Genomic DNA, 20,848 nt, shown 5'->3' with positions numbered 1-20,848 from the left:
CTCTCTGAGCCCCGTCTTCCAGCTCTTGAAATGGGAGCAGTGGTTTGGCATGCTGCACAGAGCACTGGAGAGATCACTCACAGGCACAGTGTGTGGCACTGGCCAGGCAGAAAGCCGTTTCCTTCCTTCTGCCCCCAAAAGAGCTGAAATCTTCCCCACAGCTGCTTTTTCAAATACTGCACATAACAAAGCTAGCCAAAAAGGCAAGCCATACGAGGGTCAAAGGGCCAGGGAGGGGGGGGGGCGTAATACAGAGCTAAGCTTTAATTCAGGCCCTTCTACCCACTGACTGTATGGCTGTGGGCCAGGCACTCAGAGCCTCAAACCTTAGCTTCCTCCACTGTTCACAGCGATGACATCATCACCACCTCACAGGAGGGCTGCCAGGCCCCAACGCGATTACAGATGTTAAGCTGTAAGTCGCCAGATCCACCATTGGTCCTATAATTATCATTTGCGTCTGACAGCCCTTTAATTATGTGAAGACAGTGATCAAGTCTTCTCCCTCCCCCTGCTCTGTACCAAGTCCTTCTCTGATTGCTGAGGACAGCAAGCCTGATCACCTGCCCCCAGTCCAGGGTGGGTGCCAGGGGCCACCAGACACAAGAGGCCAGGCCTGGCTCTGCAGGCTGTGGCCCCAGGAGCTGAAACTGGGGGTGGGGGTGGGACTGGGAAAAGGATCTCGGCACTCAGCTTCTCAATCCCCCTCACAGGCTGCAGCCTGAGCTGCAGAAGACAGAGCCCTGTGTGAGTTCTTCATAGCACAATGAGGTGTGGTACTCTATCTCTTCCTCCCCATAGTTAGGCAAAACAAGCGATAGAATCTGAGAAGCCTGAGGCCCAGACAGGGGAAGAGACTGACCCAACAGCACAAAAGGCAAACATAATGAGTGCAGCCAGAATTCACACTCAGGTCTGGGTGACTTTAAGGCTCCCAACTGTCTCAAAGCAACAAGGACATGTAATTATCCTTGTCTGGCCACAGAGGAAACAGGATCAGTGGGTTAGGGCCTTGTGCGGGGTCACCCTGCAAATCACAGGTGGTACTAGTGGGAGACCTTGGAATTTCAGAGTAAGACAAGATTTCAGAGGATTTCATCATCTGGTCTTCTCTAAAAATCAATGCAGAAACTGAGATCTAAAGGAGGCGAATGCCTGGAAAACATGGACATTCACTAAATAGTCCATCAGTCAACCAGTGCAGAACAATGAAGAGCTCCGCAGATGGTCCTGGGACACTTGGAATCCCCACTCGGGGATAGATGCAAGTGGATCCCTACCTCTTACCCCACACTAAGTCAGATTCCAGCATTGCCCTGCCACTCCTGGCTCCTGTTCTCTTCCAGTCCTTCCACACACATGTGCCCTGTGCTTTTCGGGCCTCCTCTGCTGGGCCTGGCTACTTGCAGATCATCCTGAGCAACTCACAACAGTGACTGTACAGCAAAGATGTAAGTCCATTTCTGGGGATGAGTGGAGTGGGGCAAACAAAGGATGCTTAGAAGTATGGAGGCCAGAGTCTTTCAACACCACCTGATGTGGGAGGAGGGATGGTATGCAGGGCTTCCTGGAAGAGGAGATATACCTAAAATACAACTGGAAGCAGAGTGCTTGCTGGGTTTATAAAGCTGGGGAGCCTTCATCCAGGCAGGGAGAGGGCTAACGATACAAAGCCACAGAGAAGGACAGATTTTGCTTGAGGAACTAGTTTATTATGGTCTTACAAAAATTCTCTCTACATAAAGTAATAACCTTTATATAGCTAGTATTTTTCTTAATCATTTAACTTGATTTTGTTGATCATGCTTTTCATATAAAGATTTAAATTTTCAGCTGCTCTCAGTGGCTTAGTCCTGTAATCCCAGCTATTCATTAGCAGAAATCAGGAGGTCAATGTTTCAAGCAAAAAGTTCTTGAGAACCCCATCTCAACCAATAGTGAGACATGGTAGCACATGCTATTCATCCCAGCTATGGAGTAAGTGGGGATGGAGGGTCACAGTGCCAAGCCAGCCTGAACATAAAACTTTAAGAGAACCTGTTTCAATAGGAAAAACTGTGCCTAGTATTAGGCACCTGTCATCCCAATTTTGGCAGGAAGCATACATAGAAGGATCATGGTCTGAGTGAAAAGCAGGATCCTATCTTAAAAATGACCAGAGCAAGGGCTGGGAAAGTGGCTCAGTGGTAGAGTGTCTGCCTCACATGCATGAGGCCTTGGGTTCGATTCCTCAGCATCATAAAAGCAGAAAAAGCCAGAAGGGGTGCTGTGGCTCAAGTGGCAGAGCACTAGCCTTGAGCTGAAGAGCTGGCCCAGAGTTCAGGACCCACAACAGACCAAAAAAAAAAGACCAGAGCAAGAAGTGCTGGAGGTGTGGCTTAAGTGACAAAACACTTTCCTGGCAAGCTTGGAACTCAAGAGTCAAACTCAGTACCACCAAAGGGGGGAGGAGAATTCATCCTTATGTCAGGTCTAGTCATTTTTTCCTTCATTGGTTGGTTATGCCTTTGGTGTTGTGTTATGGTGGCCTAGATAAGACACTTGGTCATACTTTTTTTCACTGGGAGTTCTTGAGCTTGCAGTTTACCTTTAACGCTGTATCCCGCCCAGCTTCCTACTGCTGTCACTGGCATCCAAAGAGGGGTTTGAAAACCCTTTCTCTAAGGCACAGAGACTCAAGTTTCTTTCACTGGATATCATTCCAAGCTGTTTCAATTTTTCTCAACAAACATGTGCTTTCTAAGTAGAAAAAATGTATAAAAGCAGAACAAAATACGTTTTAATCCATCTGGAATTTATTTTAGTGTGAGGTAAGAAAGAGTCAGGATCTAATTTTTCTTTGGTCACACAGATGCTTCTGCTGTCCCCACACCATGATGACACTCACAATAATGGCTTCCTCACCCATCAAGACCTCAGATGTCTGCAGCTTTGCTTCTAGTGGTTGTCCAGCCCTAGGTAGCCCTTCCTCTGTGTGCTGCCTCTGCCCAGCATGGATTCTTGATCAGCTGAGCAGCCTCCAATGCCTTCCCTGTGGTCCCAACTCTGCTTTAGGGGTTCTGAGCCCAACTATGTTCTTGACCTGGGAGGGAGAAAATGAAGGAAGTCTGCCTACTTGCCAACCCCATCTCAACACCTGATCCTCTATACATCAGCCTGTTCCCCACTCACTAAGTTCCAAAAGGACATTTGATGCATAGGAAAGGCCTAGGAAATGTGGGCAAGGAAGGGTGCAGGAGCTCCTGGGAGGGGGAGATGGGCAGGCCCTGGCAGGATTACCCTGGCTCTGACCTGAGAGATTTGGGGGAGAAGGCAGTCCAGGCAGGATTGAGAGAGATGGCAGCATTAGGGCAGAGGCAGGAAAGGGATTATTAGAATCTCTATCCCAGCCAGCTCCTGGCAGCCTAAGAGGCTGGATTTATTTCTCAGGGCTACACACTACTGGGCAATTAGGCCTCTGTCTGCCCTTGGGATGCACTCAGAGCCACTCATTAGGTAGGAGGGTGGGATCAGACTCAGTCTGCGGTTCCTGGTCTCTCTGCCCACCTCTTGGACATGACATAGCTGGGGGGTCTCTTAGGAAGGAAGGACTATTTCAGGCTCTTCAGGCCCTGCCCTAACCCTAGGGTGGAGGCTGCAGAGCCTCCAACAGACATGCACATCCCCAAATGGATGTTCAAGAATTCCCAGATAGCTTTTTCTCACATGGGCATACCAGGTGCTATCAGTGCCCTTCTGAGAAGAGCTGGGTGGGCCACAGGACTCTCGAGGACAGCGTGGCTTCACTGCAGCCACAAATCCTCTGCCCCCTTCTCTGCCACAGACCTAGCTCTGAAGGTCTCCCCTTCCTTTCTGGAGGTCAGAGGACCATCTGTGAAATGCTGCAAAAACTGCTGATGCCCATCTCAGAAGAGAGAAAATGAAGCCCAGAGGTTCCTCCTTACCGGCACTGCCCCTGAGTCCCATTTCCCATCGCATTCAGGAAGGGAACACCATCCTTCACAAGTTTCTTGTACAGAAGAGATTCTCTGCCTCCACTGAACCAGCAAGCTGAGGCCCAGAGAGTCTGGGCCTTGTTCAAAGTCCTAGTCAGTCTCGGGTCAACACTAGACAGAGTTCAGGCTGGAGCTTCTTGTTTAGCAGTGCCTAATTGCATATAGCTGAATCCAGTCACGCCCCAAAGCCTTTCTCAAAGAGGCTTCACCACTACCACCACTATCACCACCAATTCCTCAGTAGGTCTACTCTTCCCTGCCCTGTGTCCTGATGGGCACAAACCTACCTATTGACAGGACAATAAGTAAGGGACTGTCCCCTGTCCCCTTTTGTCCTCCTGCAGAGTCCAATCCCACCAATCCTGGATGGCCTTGGAGGTCGAATGGGCTGAGTCAGTGCTTCACCTCCCAACTACAGCTAAGGGTCTAGAAGTTAGAGCAAAAAAGCAGCTGTACCCACCCATACATATATGGTTGCCTTCTTTCAGAGCCCCAGTACCCAAGAGTAATCATGCAGTCAGCAAATGTCAGGCACCCCCTAACCAGATTCCTTATTCACCATTCCTGGGACTCATTCAGTAAACCTTGCTAAACTTGAGCCAGGCTCAGAGTTGTGCAGCCACAAGCTATTCCATAACAACACAGACAACTCTAGAGGGAGGCACAAAAAAAAATCACAATCCTCAAGCTGGCCCAAGATGCTACAGCAGCTGGGGGAGAGGGGAAGGTTGCTGAGGGGCAGAAAGATGGGACCAGAGGAGAGCTGGCTTGTTTTTGTTAGGGGTGTGGACATTTGCTATGAGTGAAAAACAGGACATAGAAGGAGCACTGCAGGCACAGGGACAGTGGAGCAAAGGCAGGGAACCCCGCAGGGAATGGGGAGAAGCATGACAAGGCCTGGGCAGCCAAGCGTTCAGGGCAGAGGAGGTGGGGACAGACTTCTCTCCAGCAGGCATCTCCCTGCCAGGGCAGGAGGGGCTCCCATTAGATCCCATCACAGAAGACAGGCAGCTGGGATCAAGACAGTTGACCTTGTCCTCCCCACTCCCCTGTGCTGCTCTGAGCACAGCATGGTTGGCACAGCACGGTCTCATCCTCTCTGGAGATGGCTTCCGTCTATTCAGGCTGAAAACCATGGGATGATGGAGTCATCATGAGCATCCTTTCTCTCGGTCTCCACCTAGCCAAAGTGTGATTACACACATTGTAGATGTCTCTGAATTCCTCCTCTCTTGCTTATATCCCTATGTATCCCCATCCTTGAGGCCTTGGCCTCTCTCTTCTGGCTGCCTGATCCTCCTTACCTCCACTCCAAGATTCTCAGAGCATGCTCCATGATGTAACCCACATCAGTCTGATGCTGGCTCTCCCTGGCAGGCCCTGGCTGTCTAGCACTACCACAAGCATCAGCTCCTCCCTCTCCCCCCCTTACCCCCCACCACAACTTTTCCTTCCTGGACACACACGGCTCAATTACTTTCTGTTCCCTAATATAAGATACTGAAATACACAGGTGGACTGCTCTTAACACTCCTCACCCAGAGGATATGGGGCTAACTCTCAGCTTTCCCTGGGCTTGGAAATGATCACCCAGGGTGGTCTGGGTGTGTTAGTGCATGTCTGTTCCTCCACCAGCCTGGGAGGGAAGAACCAGATCTAATATACATGTGATCTCAGAGACGATACCAGGAAGTGTTTGTTAATTGAATAAATAACCAGTGCATCTCAGACAAGACCACTGGATATGGAAGCAGGAGAGTAAGAGGGGGACAGCAGGCTGTGGGTACGAGCAGTATGGACAGAGCAAAAGCTGTGCCTTTGGCACTTTGATTTGAATAAACAAATGTCTCTTCTTGGAGTCCCATCTGTAAGATGGAGGGGATCAATTAAAATCATAACAGCCTTCAACAAAAAGGCAAGCGGAACAGCTGACTACCATAATCTGCTCCTTCATTGTCTCTGGCTAGGAAGTTCCTCTGAGCCTCTGACCCAAATCCTTCCTGCTACAAGGCAGCTGGTTTTGACACTGAACTGCCCCTGTAGACACGCAGACTTCAGGGAGCCCTGTGGGGACTGCCTCAGAACAGTCTTCTGTCCTACCAAGTCCTTAATTGGCAGTCACAGACAACAACCAATTAATTATCCCCAGTTATAAAAAGCCTTGTTTCCCTTCTTTGCTGTCAAGTGAGGCAGCCCCCCTGCAGCCTGGCTCCTCCAGGCCCCCAACCCAAGGCAAGAGAGGCCATCCCACCTCTCTGCTGCCCAGTTTCCTGTTTGTAGACTCTGTGCTCTGAGGCAGGAAGGGAGGAAGCAGAGCAGCCTGGATGGGGGGAATTCTCCTGAGCTTTCTGCCACCCTCCTCATCCCAAGTCTTCTTCAGTACTCAGGCTAGATTTGGACCAGAGAGCCACCAGGGGACCCAAGCCTGGCATCTGAGGACACTCCTTGCCTTGTCCTATCTCCCTCTCTCCATCACTCAGCTTCCCTCCTCCCTTCCCCCGCCAGCGAGTTCTTATTTAGACACAGGCATCCTCAAGACACACGTGATTTCCCCCAGCCTCATCTTCCCGAGGCTCCTGCTACAGGTCTGCTATGACTTCCTATGTGGAGCCTTCTTGCCTGGATTGCTCCATCTGTGAAGTGTGCCCACAGTTAATCACGACCCACAGGGGTACTGTAGCAATTAGTTGAGCAAACCATGCAAACCACTGTAGCCTGCACTCAGTAGGGACTCAACAAATGCCACTTTCACCATTATTCTCATACTTGCCGAGGAGGAGGAGGAGGACTGGGTGACTTACCTGCCTGTCTGTCACCCCACTTCACTGGTAAGGCTCAGAGAGATTAGCTTCTGAGTCTGGGGGTGCAGGAGGAAGGGAAGGCGGGAATGAGGAGAGGCACTGGGTCCTTGATGGTCCCTCCTCTTGCAAGGGCCTCTTGTTTTGGGGCACTTCTCTCCCTACCAGCAGCCCCAGAGTTCAGCGTGGCCACTGCCAGTCCAGAAAAATTTATGGAACCCCCTGCTGTGCACCAGGCCTGTCTCTGAGACACCAGATCACTGTTCCTGTCACTGTGCCTGGCCAGAGAGCCTAGCCACAGCCCCTCACTGTCTTGGCCCAGCTCTTGCATAGGGGACAGGAGAGAAGAGGGAAGAGGAGAGAAAAGATGTTTGTGCAAGTAGGGGAGGGGCAGGATGAGCTGCGCGACTGCCGAGGGGGGAGCTGGGGAGGCTCCTTCTCAGCTGCTAGTCTTGGGTCACTTGAGGTGAGCTCAGCCCCTTCCACAGAAGGCTGCCACCTTCCTCCTCTCCAAGCCAGCCTGGCTTGTGGCCTCCTGATGTTCCTTCAACACTGGCCCCGTAGCTGGTGCCCCAGACCCTGGAATCCCATAGGGTGCACCACCCCAGCTCCTAGCCATGGCTTTGCCCATTCAATTCTTCCACCAAGAATCCTGTGCTGCTCTGCTTTTCCTGACTCCATGGCATAGGAAAGGCAGGCCTGGGACCATGGAAGGCTGTGGGGCATTCTGGGAGATTCATCTTCCTCCAGTGTCTGTCCTGATGGCCAAGAGGCTTTCTGCTGGTGAGCCCTGTCCTTCTATTACCTTCCTCCTGTTCCTGCTGTCTTCCTACCCCTGAGGCTCCCCACCCCCAGCTACTGAACCCCTTGGGGCCAGATCCAGGCTCAGCCCATCCCAGCTGTGTGACCTTGATCTAGGCACTACCTTCCCAGACTTCTGTTTTCCCATGTCCTACTGAGGACAGGACCAGAGAGTCAGCATAGCACCAGCTCCCAGCAAGCATAAGATGGGGTCTAAAGCTCAGGTCAGAACAGGGTGTGGAGCTAAGTCAAAGGCCACAGAATGCTGGTCTTCAACCCAGCCTTCTCCCATGTCAGTGATAAAGAAGACAGGGCTTGAGCATTTCACTGCTAGCACTGTGCCTGTCTCATGCCAGCTCAGGAGAGGGCTGTGTTTTCTCCTCCAGTGCCCAGATAAGGCAGCTCATGGGAAACTGAGTACCAGAGGAAGAGGTGCCACTGCACATCAGCCCATCTCAGAGGGAAAAGCCACAACACGTACATGGTGCTCATAAGGTGTCTTGGGAGATCAGTCCAGGCTGGAGCCAGGGTGTAAGACTGCAGTCCCCTGTGTCAGCACTGCCAGGGGTTTCTCTGTGACCCTGGTCAGGCCTCTTCCTCTCTCATGCCTCAGTTTGACTATATGGCTTCCTACATGCTGGAATCAGGACAGTATCCACTCTGGAGTTCACTACTTCTCACCATCTGGGTCATGAGTCTAGACTTGTGACCCAGTGTAGTGCTCTGGACAGACAGGTAGACAAGCTTCTGACCTCCCCTTGACCACTCCAGCCTGTTTGGGGCTGACTGAACTGGAGTCTGGCTTCTTTGTTCAGACAAGCAGGAGGGAGGAGGGAAGTTGTTCTCCAGGCAGCAAAGCTTTTAGATAAACACCACTGGAGAATTGGATTCCTTCAGAAAAGAAACTAGATCCCCTGGCTGATAGCGCCCAGGGGAAGGGAGTGTGGATCGGGAATGGTTGGGGAGCCCAGCACTGAGGAGGCCTTCTTTATCCAGCTTAGTGCCTATTGCCAGCTCTGGCAGGCTGGTGGCTCAGGTGACTGGGCCCCTGGTGCCAGGCCTTGACCCTGCCAGCTCCCAGGCTCCAAGATGGCCGGGGCCTACCTCCTCACCCTCCTGCTGGCACTTGACTGCCCATTAACCTTCCAGCTCTGCCAGGAAGCTGAGAACTTCTTTCTTCCGGTCATCCTTCCTGCCCAGGCCTCTGTCAGCATCTCCTCTAACAACTCCCCACATCCTTGGCAGAATGAGCTCCTTCCTTGCCCAATTGGCCCAGAGCAACCCAGGAGTTACCATGGACCCATTTTATAGAGGGATAAACTGGAACCCAGAAGGGCTATTATCTGTCCAGAGCCACCCAATCTCCCTGGGCCACTGGCTGTGGCTCCTGGGGTCCACCCAGGGATAGCTCACCGGTGTGGTGTCATCATGGGAACGCTGGTAGCGCTTCCAGCGGCAGCCGTAGATGCCTGTGAGGCAGGAGAGGCACAGCTGGGGCTCATAGTACTGCAGCGGCTGGTGTCTCACCATGCTCGTGCCCGTGGCCCTGGCACCAGGCCCTCAAGCGCCCATGGAGGCCCCTGGCTGGTCCTGCAGAGAGAAACACAGGGCTGTGAGGAGTCAGGCCCACCACTCCAAAAGTTATTGGAGCCTAGGTCAGTGTGGATTACCTTCTGCTCAAAGCCTCTAAGCAGGTCCTGTTACCAGAGTGAAGACCTATCCCCTGCTACTCACCCATGACTTCATCCTCCTTTGTCTTACTCCTCCAGTCACACTGATCTCATAGACATTGCCCAGCATGTTGCTATTTTCTCTGCCTGAAATGCTCTTCCCTTAGAAACCTGCATGGCTCACTCTCTTCAGTCTTGGCTCAAATGTCCTTTTTTTTCCAATTAGCCTCTCTCTGTGTTGAGACAGGGTCTCACTACATAGCTCAGCCTGGCTTTGAACTCACAGTGTTCCTGACTCAGCTTCCCAGGTGCTTGGATTATAGGGATACAATAATGAGATTTCTCAGATGATCATATGTACAACTGGGACTCCTTTCCACTTTTCCCAAGTGCCTTCCCACATTCTCAGTTTGATTTTCTCAGTCATGTTCTTAAATATAATTCAAGCTTATTTTGTCTGCATACACCATTCTAAGTTTTCTGAAGACAAGGATTTTGTCTGTTTTATTCTTTGTTGTACCCTTCATAACTGGAACAGAGCCTAGCAATAGTAGACTTTCAAAATAAACATTGTGTGTGTGCAAGTACATGTGCATGTGAATGTGTGTGTGCATGTGCATGTGTGCTGGTACTGGAGCTTGAACTCAGGGTCTCATGATTTCACTTGGCTTTTTATATTCAAGGCTAGTGCTCTACTACTTGAACCACTACCTCCACCTGAGACATTTTTCTGGTTAATTGGAGATAAAGTCTCAAGACTTTTCTTCCTAGGCTGGTTTCAAACCTCAATTTTCAGATCTCAGCCTCCTAAGTAGCGAGGCCAAAACAAACATTTAAAAATGCTTTATCCAAAACTGAAAGAGGGAAAGGGAAGGGGTGACACTGTCTAAAAACTGAAAGAGGGAAAGGGAAGGGGTGACACTGTCTAAAAAGAAATGTACGCTTTACCTGACTTATATTACTGTAACCCCTCTGTACATCACCTTTATAATAACAATAAAAAGATGCTAAATACTTTATCCTAAAAGGTGGCATGGACCGAGTACTTAAACACAGCAAGCATCATGTGGATATTTTACACCCCTGTTCCATATCGCTGTCACACCTACCTAAAGTGGCAGGTAGTGAGTCTTAAAACAAACTGAGGCTGAGAGAGAGAGAGAGAGAGAGAGAGAGAGAGAGAGAGAGAGAGAGAGAGAAAGGAGCAGGGTGTGGGGTGGGCAGGAGCTTCCTAAGTGCCAAACAGGAAGCACTTGGGCTCTGCAGGTCTCTGTGGCAAACACCCAACTCTCAGCTATAGTCATAACAGCCATAGACAATCCATAAATGCGTGTGGCTGTGTCCAATAAAGCTTTATTTATGGACATTGAAATTTGACTCGCATATAATTTCCATATGTCATAAGATACTCTTGTTTTGATTTTGTTCCCCAAATGTTTAAAAATATAAAAAACCTTCTTAGCTTTCAAGCTGGACAAAAATAGGCACCAGGTCAAATTTGGTGAGACCATGCTTTTCAGTTCGCCAAGCCATTGGTTAGAGGGAGGTCCCTGGAGTCAGATTTCCTGGGTGTGCATTCTGGCTGTGCTGTGTGACCTTTGGTAAGTAGCTAAGTCTTTCTGTGTCTCAGGTTTCTCATAAAATAGGACTAGTGATGACAATGTTTTAGGAATGGAAAATGGTACCACCACTTTGGGAACTAGTTTGGCACTTCCTTAAAATGTCAAATGTAAAGGTTATCATATGACCCAGCAACTCTACCCCAGGAGAAGTGAAAATGTATCCACTCCACCCCACAATGCATTCATAGCAGTGATTCATAGCAATCCAAAATATCCATCAGCTGAGGGCTATCATCCCATGGAATATTACTCAACTATAAAAAGAAATGAAATATTAACATATGCTACAGAACACATGAACCTTGAAAACATTATGCTAAGGGAAAGAAGCAAATTCCATTAGGTAATCTCTAAAACAGGCAAATACATGGAGACAGAGTGGTTTAATGGTTGTCAATGGTAATCAGGAATTGCTAGGATTGTTAAGGGATAGACTGAGGTAAATGGGGATGTGACTATCAGTGGGTATGCGGGGCAGGGGCTGTTAGGATGATGGAAATGTGGAATTCAATAGTGGTAACTAGGAATTAGGTGAAAACTGTGTGAATATACTACAAGATGAACATACCAAACATGAATCTGCACACTGGAAATATTTGCATTTTATGCCATGTGATTTTTTTTTTTGTTGGCCGTGGTACTATGCCATGTGGTTCTTATCCCAACTGAAAAGTAATGGTACCACTTCCTTCCCAGAGAAGAGCAAGAATGAAAGCAAGAATGACTGGAAAGCACTTGGAGTGGTGTCTAGCTGGTACAGGGAGGCCATTGTGTCTGTCCTGTTCCCACTATCTCAGGACGCAGGACAGGTTCAAAACTTAGAGCTTTGAGTTCCGGATGTGTATAGACTGGGATGTGGAGTTGGGGCCTGATCCCTCATCTTCCTCACAACAGTGATGAGGTGATGCATGACTCCAGGTAGAAGGTATTCACAGCCAGTTTCTTCTGGTCATACCTGCCTAGCATCGCCCCATGGCATGTCAACTCTCTTAGAGGCATCCCAGGTTGCCAAGCAGGAGTTGGACCTTCAAGATGTCCCGGATTGCTCCATCAGGCTCCCACAGGCCCCAACATGTGAAGAGTTCCTGGAGGTCCCTGGAGAAGGAACACTGTATGCCAATAGGCCAGGCAGGGAGTGGGGATGCTGTCCCCAGTGCAGCTTGTGAAGTAAAGACTGGAAGAGAAGAGACCATATGCATGTGTATGTGTATATGTGCGTGTGTGCATGTATATGTGTGTGTGAGAGTGAGAGTGAGAGAGAGAGAGAGAGAGAGAGAGAGAGAGAGAGAATGCTGTCAGCTTCACTTTGTTCTACTCAGTGTGTGCACTGCTGACAGCCCCCCCACACACACACCTACACCATGGTTATCCTCATGTCCCCTGAGGCCAGCACAGGGCAACAGAAAGAAAAGGTACTGGAGGCTTCCTGAAGTGGGCTTCAGAGAAGGACCCAGGAATTCTTGCTAACAGATATGTGGCTCAGGTACTGGGCACTTGACACTCAGATAAGCCTCAGAGAGCAGCTTCTTCCACTCACCCCCAGCCCGTCACCACCCCTCCCTTTCTAGCCAGGCTAATGGTATTACTTGCACCAATTGATTTCTCCCAAGCTACCTCCCAGGGTTGTTGAAGCAGCCAAGTTCCTGCGAAATCCCCTGCAGAGAGCCCCGGGACAAGAGAAAGCTGCTATCCAGCCCCAAGTCCAGTTTTCTGTCTGAGTGCTTAGCCTCTGCCCTGCATTCCCACGGCCTCCTGTTTGCACAGGGCCAAGACCTTCCCTGGGTCCATGCCTGAGGTGGAACAAGTACCTGCTATGAAGCACAGGCACGAAGGTGGGGGCCTCTGTCATCCTGCTCTCCTGGAATGCACCTGACCTGTGTCCCTGCTCCTCTTTCCTGCTGAGGCTGCCAGCTACCAGGCCCTCCCAGCCCCCCAGGCCATGCTGCCTTCTCTCTTTCCTGAGAGTGGAAAGTTCCTAGCCAGGTGAGAGGGCCTAGGATTCTGCCTTGAATTCCCCAACTGAGTTGTTTTGTGACAGAGCACTAGCTAGCTGTCTTTGAACCTTAATTTATTACATTAAAAAAAAACCAGGGGGGCTAGATGGGGGTAGTCCACAAAAGTACCCAAAACCGCAATAAAAAGGAATAAAACACTGCTGCGTGCTATGACATCAATAAATCTTGAAAACATTACGCTAAATAAAGGAATTCAATTATAAAAGGCTGTGTATTACATGACTCCATTCCTAAGAAATGTCTAGAATAGGCATAGACAAGAAGTAAATGAAGGACGCCAGAGCTGGGAGGACCAGGGAGGAATGGGGATGACTGATCATATGAGTATGGAGTTTCTCTTTGGAGTGATGAAATGTCCTGGAATTATATAGTGATGATGGATATATGACTGAATATTCTAAAAATTGTTGAATTGGAAACTTCAAATAGGAAGATTGTATAGGGTGTGGCTTTTTAATCTCAATAAAATGAACTTAAAAAAATGCCAGCACTGGAAATTAACTAGAGATTGTCTGCTTGGTATGGAAGTGTTGTAAGGACATGATAATGGCCTGGGGTCCTTGTTTATACCTGGGTCCTTTTCAGTCCCACCTAAGCTGGGGGTCTCTGGGAATGGCTCTGTTTCCTTCTAAAAATCTGTTGTGCTCAAAATTAACCTGAGTTCTTTTTCTCATTTGCAAGTGAAATCCTTGTCTAGCCCAAGACAACCACTGTGTTCCTGGTGCTTAGTGGTTTCTACAAACTCTATTGTTGTATTCCCAGAAGTGTTGAAGCCAATATATGTGTGCTATTACCATGAGTTGTCATGATGGTCACTGGTACCCCGGGCCGTAGGGCTTGTTGGTTACCACACTGAGTGCTGCACTGTAGAATGCCTGACAATGCCCTATGCAATGGAGGCCCACAGCCTTACTCCACACATTAAAGCTAAGGGGTTGAGTGAATGTGCAGCCACACAGTGAATCTTGTTCTATAATAAGAAGAATTGAGCCAGCAAGCCACAAAAACTCACAGGAAACTTGGAAGAATATTGCCAATAGTGACAGAAGCCAATCTGAAAAGGCCACATACTGTGTGATTCTATCTATATGACATTCTAGAAAAGGCAACATTGTGGAGGCAGCAAAAAGATCAGTGGCTTAGGGGGCTCAGGGAGTGCGAGAGAGAACGAGGCAGAGCACAAGCTGGGGGCAGGAATGGGGCAGTTACCTAGTCTGTACGTCCCAGTAATGCCCCATGCTTTCATGACATACTAGTCAAGCTCTATAAATGTGCAACACAGGCCGGGTGTGGTGGCTCATGCCTGTAGACCCAGCTAATCAGGAGATGGAGATCAAAAGGATTGCTGTTCTAGGCTAACCTGGGCAAAATATTAGTGAAACCTCATTTGAACCAATGGCTGGTTGCAGTGGTGTTTGCCTATTATGCAAGCATAAACAGGAAGATCACAGTCCAGATCAATCCAGGCATAAATATAAGACACTATCTCAAAAATAACGAAAACAAAAAGGGCTGGGCATATGGTGCAAAGTGGTAAAGCACCTGTGTAGCAAACAAAAGCCCTGAGTTCAAACCTCAGTAATACCAAATTAAAAAATAAAAAATAAAAAGAATATGCAACTTAACAACAAATTGTCAATTTCAGTTAGTAATAACATATCAATATCCATATATCACTGTAACAAATGCACCACAGTGATACAGATGCAAAGAATGGGGTATAGGCTATGGAGAGGGGGCTCTGTACTTTAGTTGTAGGCCAGATAGCTAGCTAATCATGGAGGACAGAGGATTTGAGCCCAGGGTGCTGACTCTGCCAGCCATAGCATCCAGCAACCAGCACCTCCCACGGAAGAGCTCAGTGTTTTGGTTGGCACCAGGGGTGTCCAAGCAGGGAGGGCAACCAGTGGAGGAGGACAATCCCCCCAGGGGGTTCTAGGGCTGAGGCAGCCAGGACTGGCCTTCTCCACAGCCTGCCAGGGCCTGGGAGAAGGGAAGAAGAATCAGAGAAATGCTCCTCTCCCTCTTCCTCAGCCTTGACTACCCTTACTGGGGCCTCAACACCAGCTTAGTCCAAGGCTGATGGTCTGAGGCTGTGCTGTACCACCAGTCAGGGTGACTTTCAAAGCTCTACTGTGACCCCCAGCTTTCCTATCAGCATGGAGAAGCAGAGGGGCCAGAATACCTCAAATGATCTACAAGAATTTTTCTAGCACTCAACTTCCAAAACTCTAGCCACCTCTCCTTCTTCATCCCCGGAGCAAAGCAGAGACATGCCTGTTCAAGGAGGACAGTCCCATAGCCCCTCCTTCTCAGGCAGGAGGGGGCCCCTCCATTCTCAGGGCTAAATCACTGGAATCCTGACAGTGACTCACCCTCCTGGGACCCAGTTCAACACTTGGAAGAAGGCTGCCGGAAGGCCTGAAGCCTAGTTCCACCCCTACCAGGCTGCCCAGAGCTCTACCACTGCCCAAGGGCCCCTGCCATCTTTGGCAATAGTCAAGGAATAGGGACCAGGGCCTGGATCACTCACAAACAGTAATAGGCTCTGGAGTCCCACCCACACATACCTCCTGGCTGTCCTCCCTAGAAAGTGCTGCCACCTTCTCCCATCAGGAAGGATAGCTTCCTCCTCCAACTGTACCCACAGGGCACCACCTGTCCTGCCCTATGACCCTGAAGCTCACACAGTGGCATTTGAAAGGCCTCCACTGAGTGTCCAGCAGCTCTTGGAGTGAGATTCATGGAGAATCAGTGTGGTTCACTTCAAGTAAACCTCACAAGTGAAAGACACTGAACCACTGGGCTTACCATGGTCCTTAGCGAGCACAGATGCAGAGTGGGGCTAGGGTTCTCTGTCGTCCTTCCTCACTGTATGCCCAGCTCCCAGTCTCACCTAGGGGCTGGGAGCCCCTGTGCCCATCCTCAAGGCCCGGCAGCCTCTCACTTCAGTCTAGGACACCCTTTCCAGAAAGCCTCCTGACAGAAGGGTCAGTCCCAGAAGTGGCCTCTGCATAGAGGTTACCTGGATAGATGGAGCTATCCAGAATTCAGAAATAAGGCAAGATAAATATACAGAATGTAGAAAGATAAGCATTCTAGGGAGCAAGGAGCACAAAGCCAGCCTGGGAGGGGAAGCCAGGAGGGGCCACCAGGGCTTCTCCAGGCTCTGGTTAGCAGATCCTATTTGGGTAGAGCTTTTGAGTAGCAGAAGTCACCTCATTCCTCCAGGGACCCCCAGCAGGGTACTCCCTCAAAGAGCTCACCAACTAGATCCTCTTCCCAAAATAAACAACCCAATGGAAACCTCTAACACAAAGCCCGGGTCCCAGGGTGGGGCTAGAGGAGGTGAATAGGACTGACTGTGGGTCTTCCCACTCCTCAGGCTCATGAAAAACCCACCCAAGGAAAGGTGGAGCCCACCAATCCCAGTCCCCACACCACAGCACTCTGGCCTTCTGCAGTATTCTGTTCATTCTAATACCTTCATTAAATGGCTAGGATAGCCGCTCCAAGTTGTCACCAACTTACTGCGTGACTTTGAGTGAATAGTTCCGCCTCTCTGGGCCTCAGACAAAGCCCTAGATTCTAAAGAAATGTGCAGAGAAAGATGAGGCCTAGGGCAGGGAGATGTCTGTCTCTCAGGCAGGTGCAATGGGTTTCTACCCACTGCTGGGGGTTGGAGAGGCCTAAGAAATGAAAAGGCCAGATGGGTCCTACCCCCATCACGCCAGCTTATTGTTTAGGGAAAAGCTCATGGGTGGTGGAGAGCTGACAGCCAGAGCCCTCGGAAGAATTAATCACACCATAATTAGGGTCATTAAGAATCTCACAAAGCAATGTCAGGGACTTCTATTTACCCTCCTCTTTTGTCCCAAGAGGCAGATTGTGTTCTCTCTCTCCCTCCCTCCCTCCCTCTCTCTCTCTCTCTCTCTCTCTCTCTCTCTCTCTCTCTCTCTCTCTCTCTCTCTCTCTCTCTCTCTTTCTCTCAAAGGCTGGAGGGGAGGCAGATTAGGCCTTCCTATGGGCCTGTCCCCACCCATAGTGGGTTCTACAGTCCCTCCACCCTCTAGAAAGCTCTCTGATTTCCAGCAGAAACAGGGCAGCCTCCTCCTCCTCCAACCACATCTGTAGGGTACCACTTGTCCTGTCCTGTGGCTCTAGTGCCCAGAAATGCTTTGAGTGAGAGATTCATGGAGAATCAGAGTGGCTTTTCTTTCCTTTCAAGGAGACAACCTCATTGTACATCAGTGGCTGCAAGCCCAACTCCACACATAGTGTTCTACGGTCTACAAAGAACTTCCACATGTATCATCCAGGTCATTATGAAGATTCCTATTTCACAGACAGGGAAGCTGAGGCTGAGGGAGGCCAAAGGTTTGCTGAGCACTAGGCTGAGAACCAGGTATCTGCAGAGCCTATTCCTCAAGCAGGAACCTCGGGGAACAGACGTGTGTGTTTGGGAGACATCTAGAGCCATGGATTAGATAGAAGCCAGGCTCAGGTGTCTACCCAGGAGCCTTGGGTCCTCTATGGGGACCCGAGAACAGAGACCTTTCTTCCCAGGTCAGAGCAACAAGCTTAGGCCGAGCAGCCACCACAAATGACCTTGCTCTGAGAGCAGAGTTGAGCATTCTGGAACTCCAAATCTCACTGAAGTGGCACTGTGGCTCAAGTGGTAGAGTGCTTGCCTTGAGCTGAAGAGCTCAGGGACTTCACCTAGGCCCAGAGGTCAAGCCCTACAACCAACCAAAAAACAAACAAACAAACAAAAAATCTCAGGCAGTGCATACCCCAAGTCAGAGTTTTAGAATCATGGGGTGGTACACATATGTAATCTCAGCTGGGAGACTGAGACATGAGGGTTGTGAGTTCCAAGGATCTAATTATGAGACTCTAGCTGTCTCAAAATAGTTTATTTCCTCTCTCCAGACTCCCTTCCCATGCAGAGATTCTGGCACCCAGCTGTCCACACGAGCAGAGGCTTGATACCCTCATGGCATCCCTACCTCTCTGAAGGACTGTAGGAAGGCCAACCCTCCCCCAGTGGCACTACCAGGTTCTCTCTGGGACAAGCAGAGCTGGCAAACACACCTAAGGCCTCTGGCTGGGCCGCTTGAGCCAGCTGGATGCCTGGCAAGGAGACTCCCTATCCTTTCACCCTTAGGTTGATGCCCAAGGCCTCACCCAGGAGCCCAGTGATTCAGCCACAGGGATCAGGCTGCTTTTCCTGATGGACCCCTCTCTGGGACCCACACACATGGGGTCAGGAGGAGGAGGAATTTGAGCCTGGCAGAGACTTGTACCTGAGCCTGGCAGAGACTTGTACCAGACAAACTTGTCTCCTGCCCAGTTTTTGCCACCTTAAAAGAATGGGGAGCGGTGACTTATTTTATTTACTTACGTAAACTAGCAGAGCTGTTATACAAACCAGCTTCCCAAGTCAATCCAGAGGTGGGAAGAGAAGCAAGTCCAGCCATCTAAAGTTTCCTTCTGACACCTCCCCAGCCTCACTTCCCCTACCCTTCCTTCTACTCCAGCCTCCAAGGATACCACGCCATCTCATTTTCCCACTTCCGTGCCTTCTACTGAGAGAGCCCTGCCTTCCTCCTTCTACCTTAACAAATGGACCTGCTGGAACTCGGTCTGGTTCCTTCACAGAAGCCCACTGCCTCCCAGCTTTGCTCTCACAGTAGCTGGCACAACTCTTGAGACTTATCACAGGTCTCAGTGCTCCATAATCACCTGTTTCCAAGGCTGCCTTGCCACCAGGGTAAGCGCCTCTCCAGGCTGAGACTTCTCATCTATTTGGCCAGGCTCCTCTCTCTCCTCTCCTTTCCTCTCCTCTTTCCCTCCTTCCTTCCCTCCCTCCCCCTCCCTTTCCTCTTCTTCCTTCCCTGTTCTTATTTGGGGTGGGGGGTGGCTGGGCATGCCAGTACTAGGGCTTGAACATGCTCTAGCTCACACAGGATCTCATGCTCTAGCTCAGTTTCCTAGCTCACAGCTGACATTCTACCACCTGAGTCATACCTCCAGTCTTTTCTGTCCAGGCTGGCTTTGAGCTGTGATCCTCCCATAGTTACCCAGTTTTGGCCAGGTTTTTCTGAAGCCCGTAGCATCTGCATAAGATACATAAGATGGGGCTGGAAAGGTGGCTCAGTGGTAGAGCGCTTGCCTTGCAATGCATGAGGCCCTGGGTTCGATTCCCCAGCACCACATAAGCAAAAAGAAAAAAGCCAGAAGTGGCGCTGTGGCTCAAGTGATAGAGCACTAGCCTTGAGCTGAAGAGCTGAGGGACAGCACCCAGGCCCAGAGTTCAGGCCACACAACCAGACCCAAAATAAATAAATAAATAAATAAGATACATAAGATACATAAGATACCCTAGCAACCTTTGGTCTATAGGATTCACTGTATAGAGGACCTGTATCCCCTGTTCTGGGCCTGGCTCCAATAAGGTATTCATGCATTTGCCAATCTGAAAAGCTGCTAAAATGTGCAAAGGAAGGAAAGAAGGAAACAATATGCTTCTTTTAGATCACACAACTGGCTGGGCATGGTGGTACATGCCTGTAAATTCTAGACATCCAGAGGAGGAGGTAGGAGGAAAAAATGTTCTAGGCCAAATTGGGCTTCATCGCTAGAAACAAACAATAAACGTGTAAGACTGCAGAGCTACTCCTGTGCTTGCTCTGTATTTTACCTTTGAAAACATTACCCTTTTCCTAATTTATAGAAAAAATTTAAGTTACTAAAAAAAATCATCTCAGTTTTCTCCCACAAATTTTTCTTAAATATCTGCCATGTGTTTGCCATTTCTGCACTTAAGGTAGTGAAGATGACCTAAGGTTGAGCAGGTTCTTAGCTTCATCCCTGTCATTAACATCTCCCTTTTTTCCAGCATTCTGCAAAGAGCAGCAATTTCTCTTTGTGCTTCCAGACATGTCTCAGAACCTGGGGCCTAAACTCTTTAACTCCTTCAAATGTTCAAGTTTCTTTTGGCAACTGGAGAAAATCAGCCTTGACTGACTACTGAGGAAGCAAGTCCAGGAGTTGGCCATGGCTTAAAGGATCATGTCAATTTTACCAGGCAAGTCTTCCAGTTCTGCTATTTGCCATTCATTCCTTTGGCTAAAGCATTGCTTTCTCTAGGATTCTCTCTTCCAATACAAATCTTCCCTGCAGTTGGGAGCCCATTAAACCCCCCACACTGGAGGTCAAGGAAACTTGGTTCACACTGGGCTCCCAAAAGGCTGTGAATCATAGGATTTGGGAGTAGATATACTGCTGGGATTTGAAAGCTACCCTACCACATACTTAACTGCACAAACTTCTTAATACCTCTGGGCCTCAGTTTCCCTTTTGTGTGTGTTAGTACTGGGGCCTGAACTCAGAGCCTGGGGGCTGTCCTTGAACTTTATTGCTCAAGGCTAGTGTTCTACCATTTGAGCCATGTCTCTACTTCTGGGGGTTTTTTGGTGATTATTTGAAGATGAGTCTCATGGACTTTTCCTCCTTGACTGGCTTTGAACCATGATCCTTAGATCTCAGCCTCCTGAGTAGCTAGGATGACAGGCATGAGTCACCAGGGCCTGGAAGTTTCCTTACTTATTAGAGGAACATAATGACACCAGCCTTACAGGTTTTATGAGGACTAAGTATGCTTCCCCTTAGACAAGTACCTGGAGCATGTACACTGTACAAAGCATGAAACAAACAGGATAGAAAAACAGTTTTTCTTATCTATAAAATGGAATGGCAATTTCTGCTCTTTCTGCCTTTCCCTAAAAAGTGTACAGTGCTTCCCCATGGGAGAGAGAAGCATACATTGTTTTAGAATCCAGAGCTGTTCTCCACAGCCTGTCTCTACCTCCTTTCTCCTTGCCTCCTTCCTTTCTTTTTTCTTTACCTGGAAGAAGGTACCAGTGACTGTGAGCTGGGCTCCTG

At 49.4% G+C, this 20,848-nt stretch overlaps 1 protein-coding gene across 3 annotated transcripts in view; it reads right to left on the bottom strand.

Moving 5' to 3' along the window:
- The window catches only part of Gdpd5 (glycerophosphodiester phosphodiesterase domain containing 5), an 84,967-nt gene that overhangs the window by 31,707 nt on the left and 32,412 nt on the right, over positions 1-20,848 (bottom strand). For all 3 annotated transcript variants that reach the window (XM_070034990.1, XM_070034992.1, XM_070034991.1), the window contains exon 2: positions 9,008-9,184. In XM_070034990.1, the coding sequence (XP_069891091.1) occupies positions 9,008-9,124 (117 nt within the window). In that variant the 5' untranslated portion in view covers positions 9,125-9,184. The remainder of the gene's footprint in view (positions 1-9,007; positions 9,185-20,848) is intronic.

Source organism: Dipodomys merriami, unplaced genomic scaffold (genome assembly GCF_024711535.1).
Source record: "Dipodomys merriami isolate MVZ:Mamm:240054 unplaced genomic scaffold, mDipMer1.0.p SCAF_25, whole genome shotgun sequence".
Classification (NCBI taxonomy): domain Eukaryota; kingdom Metazoa; phylum Chordata; class Mammalia; order Rodentia; family Heteromyidae; genus Dipodomys; species Dipodomys merriami.
This window is presented reverse-complemented; position numbering and strand designations above follow the sequence as displayed.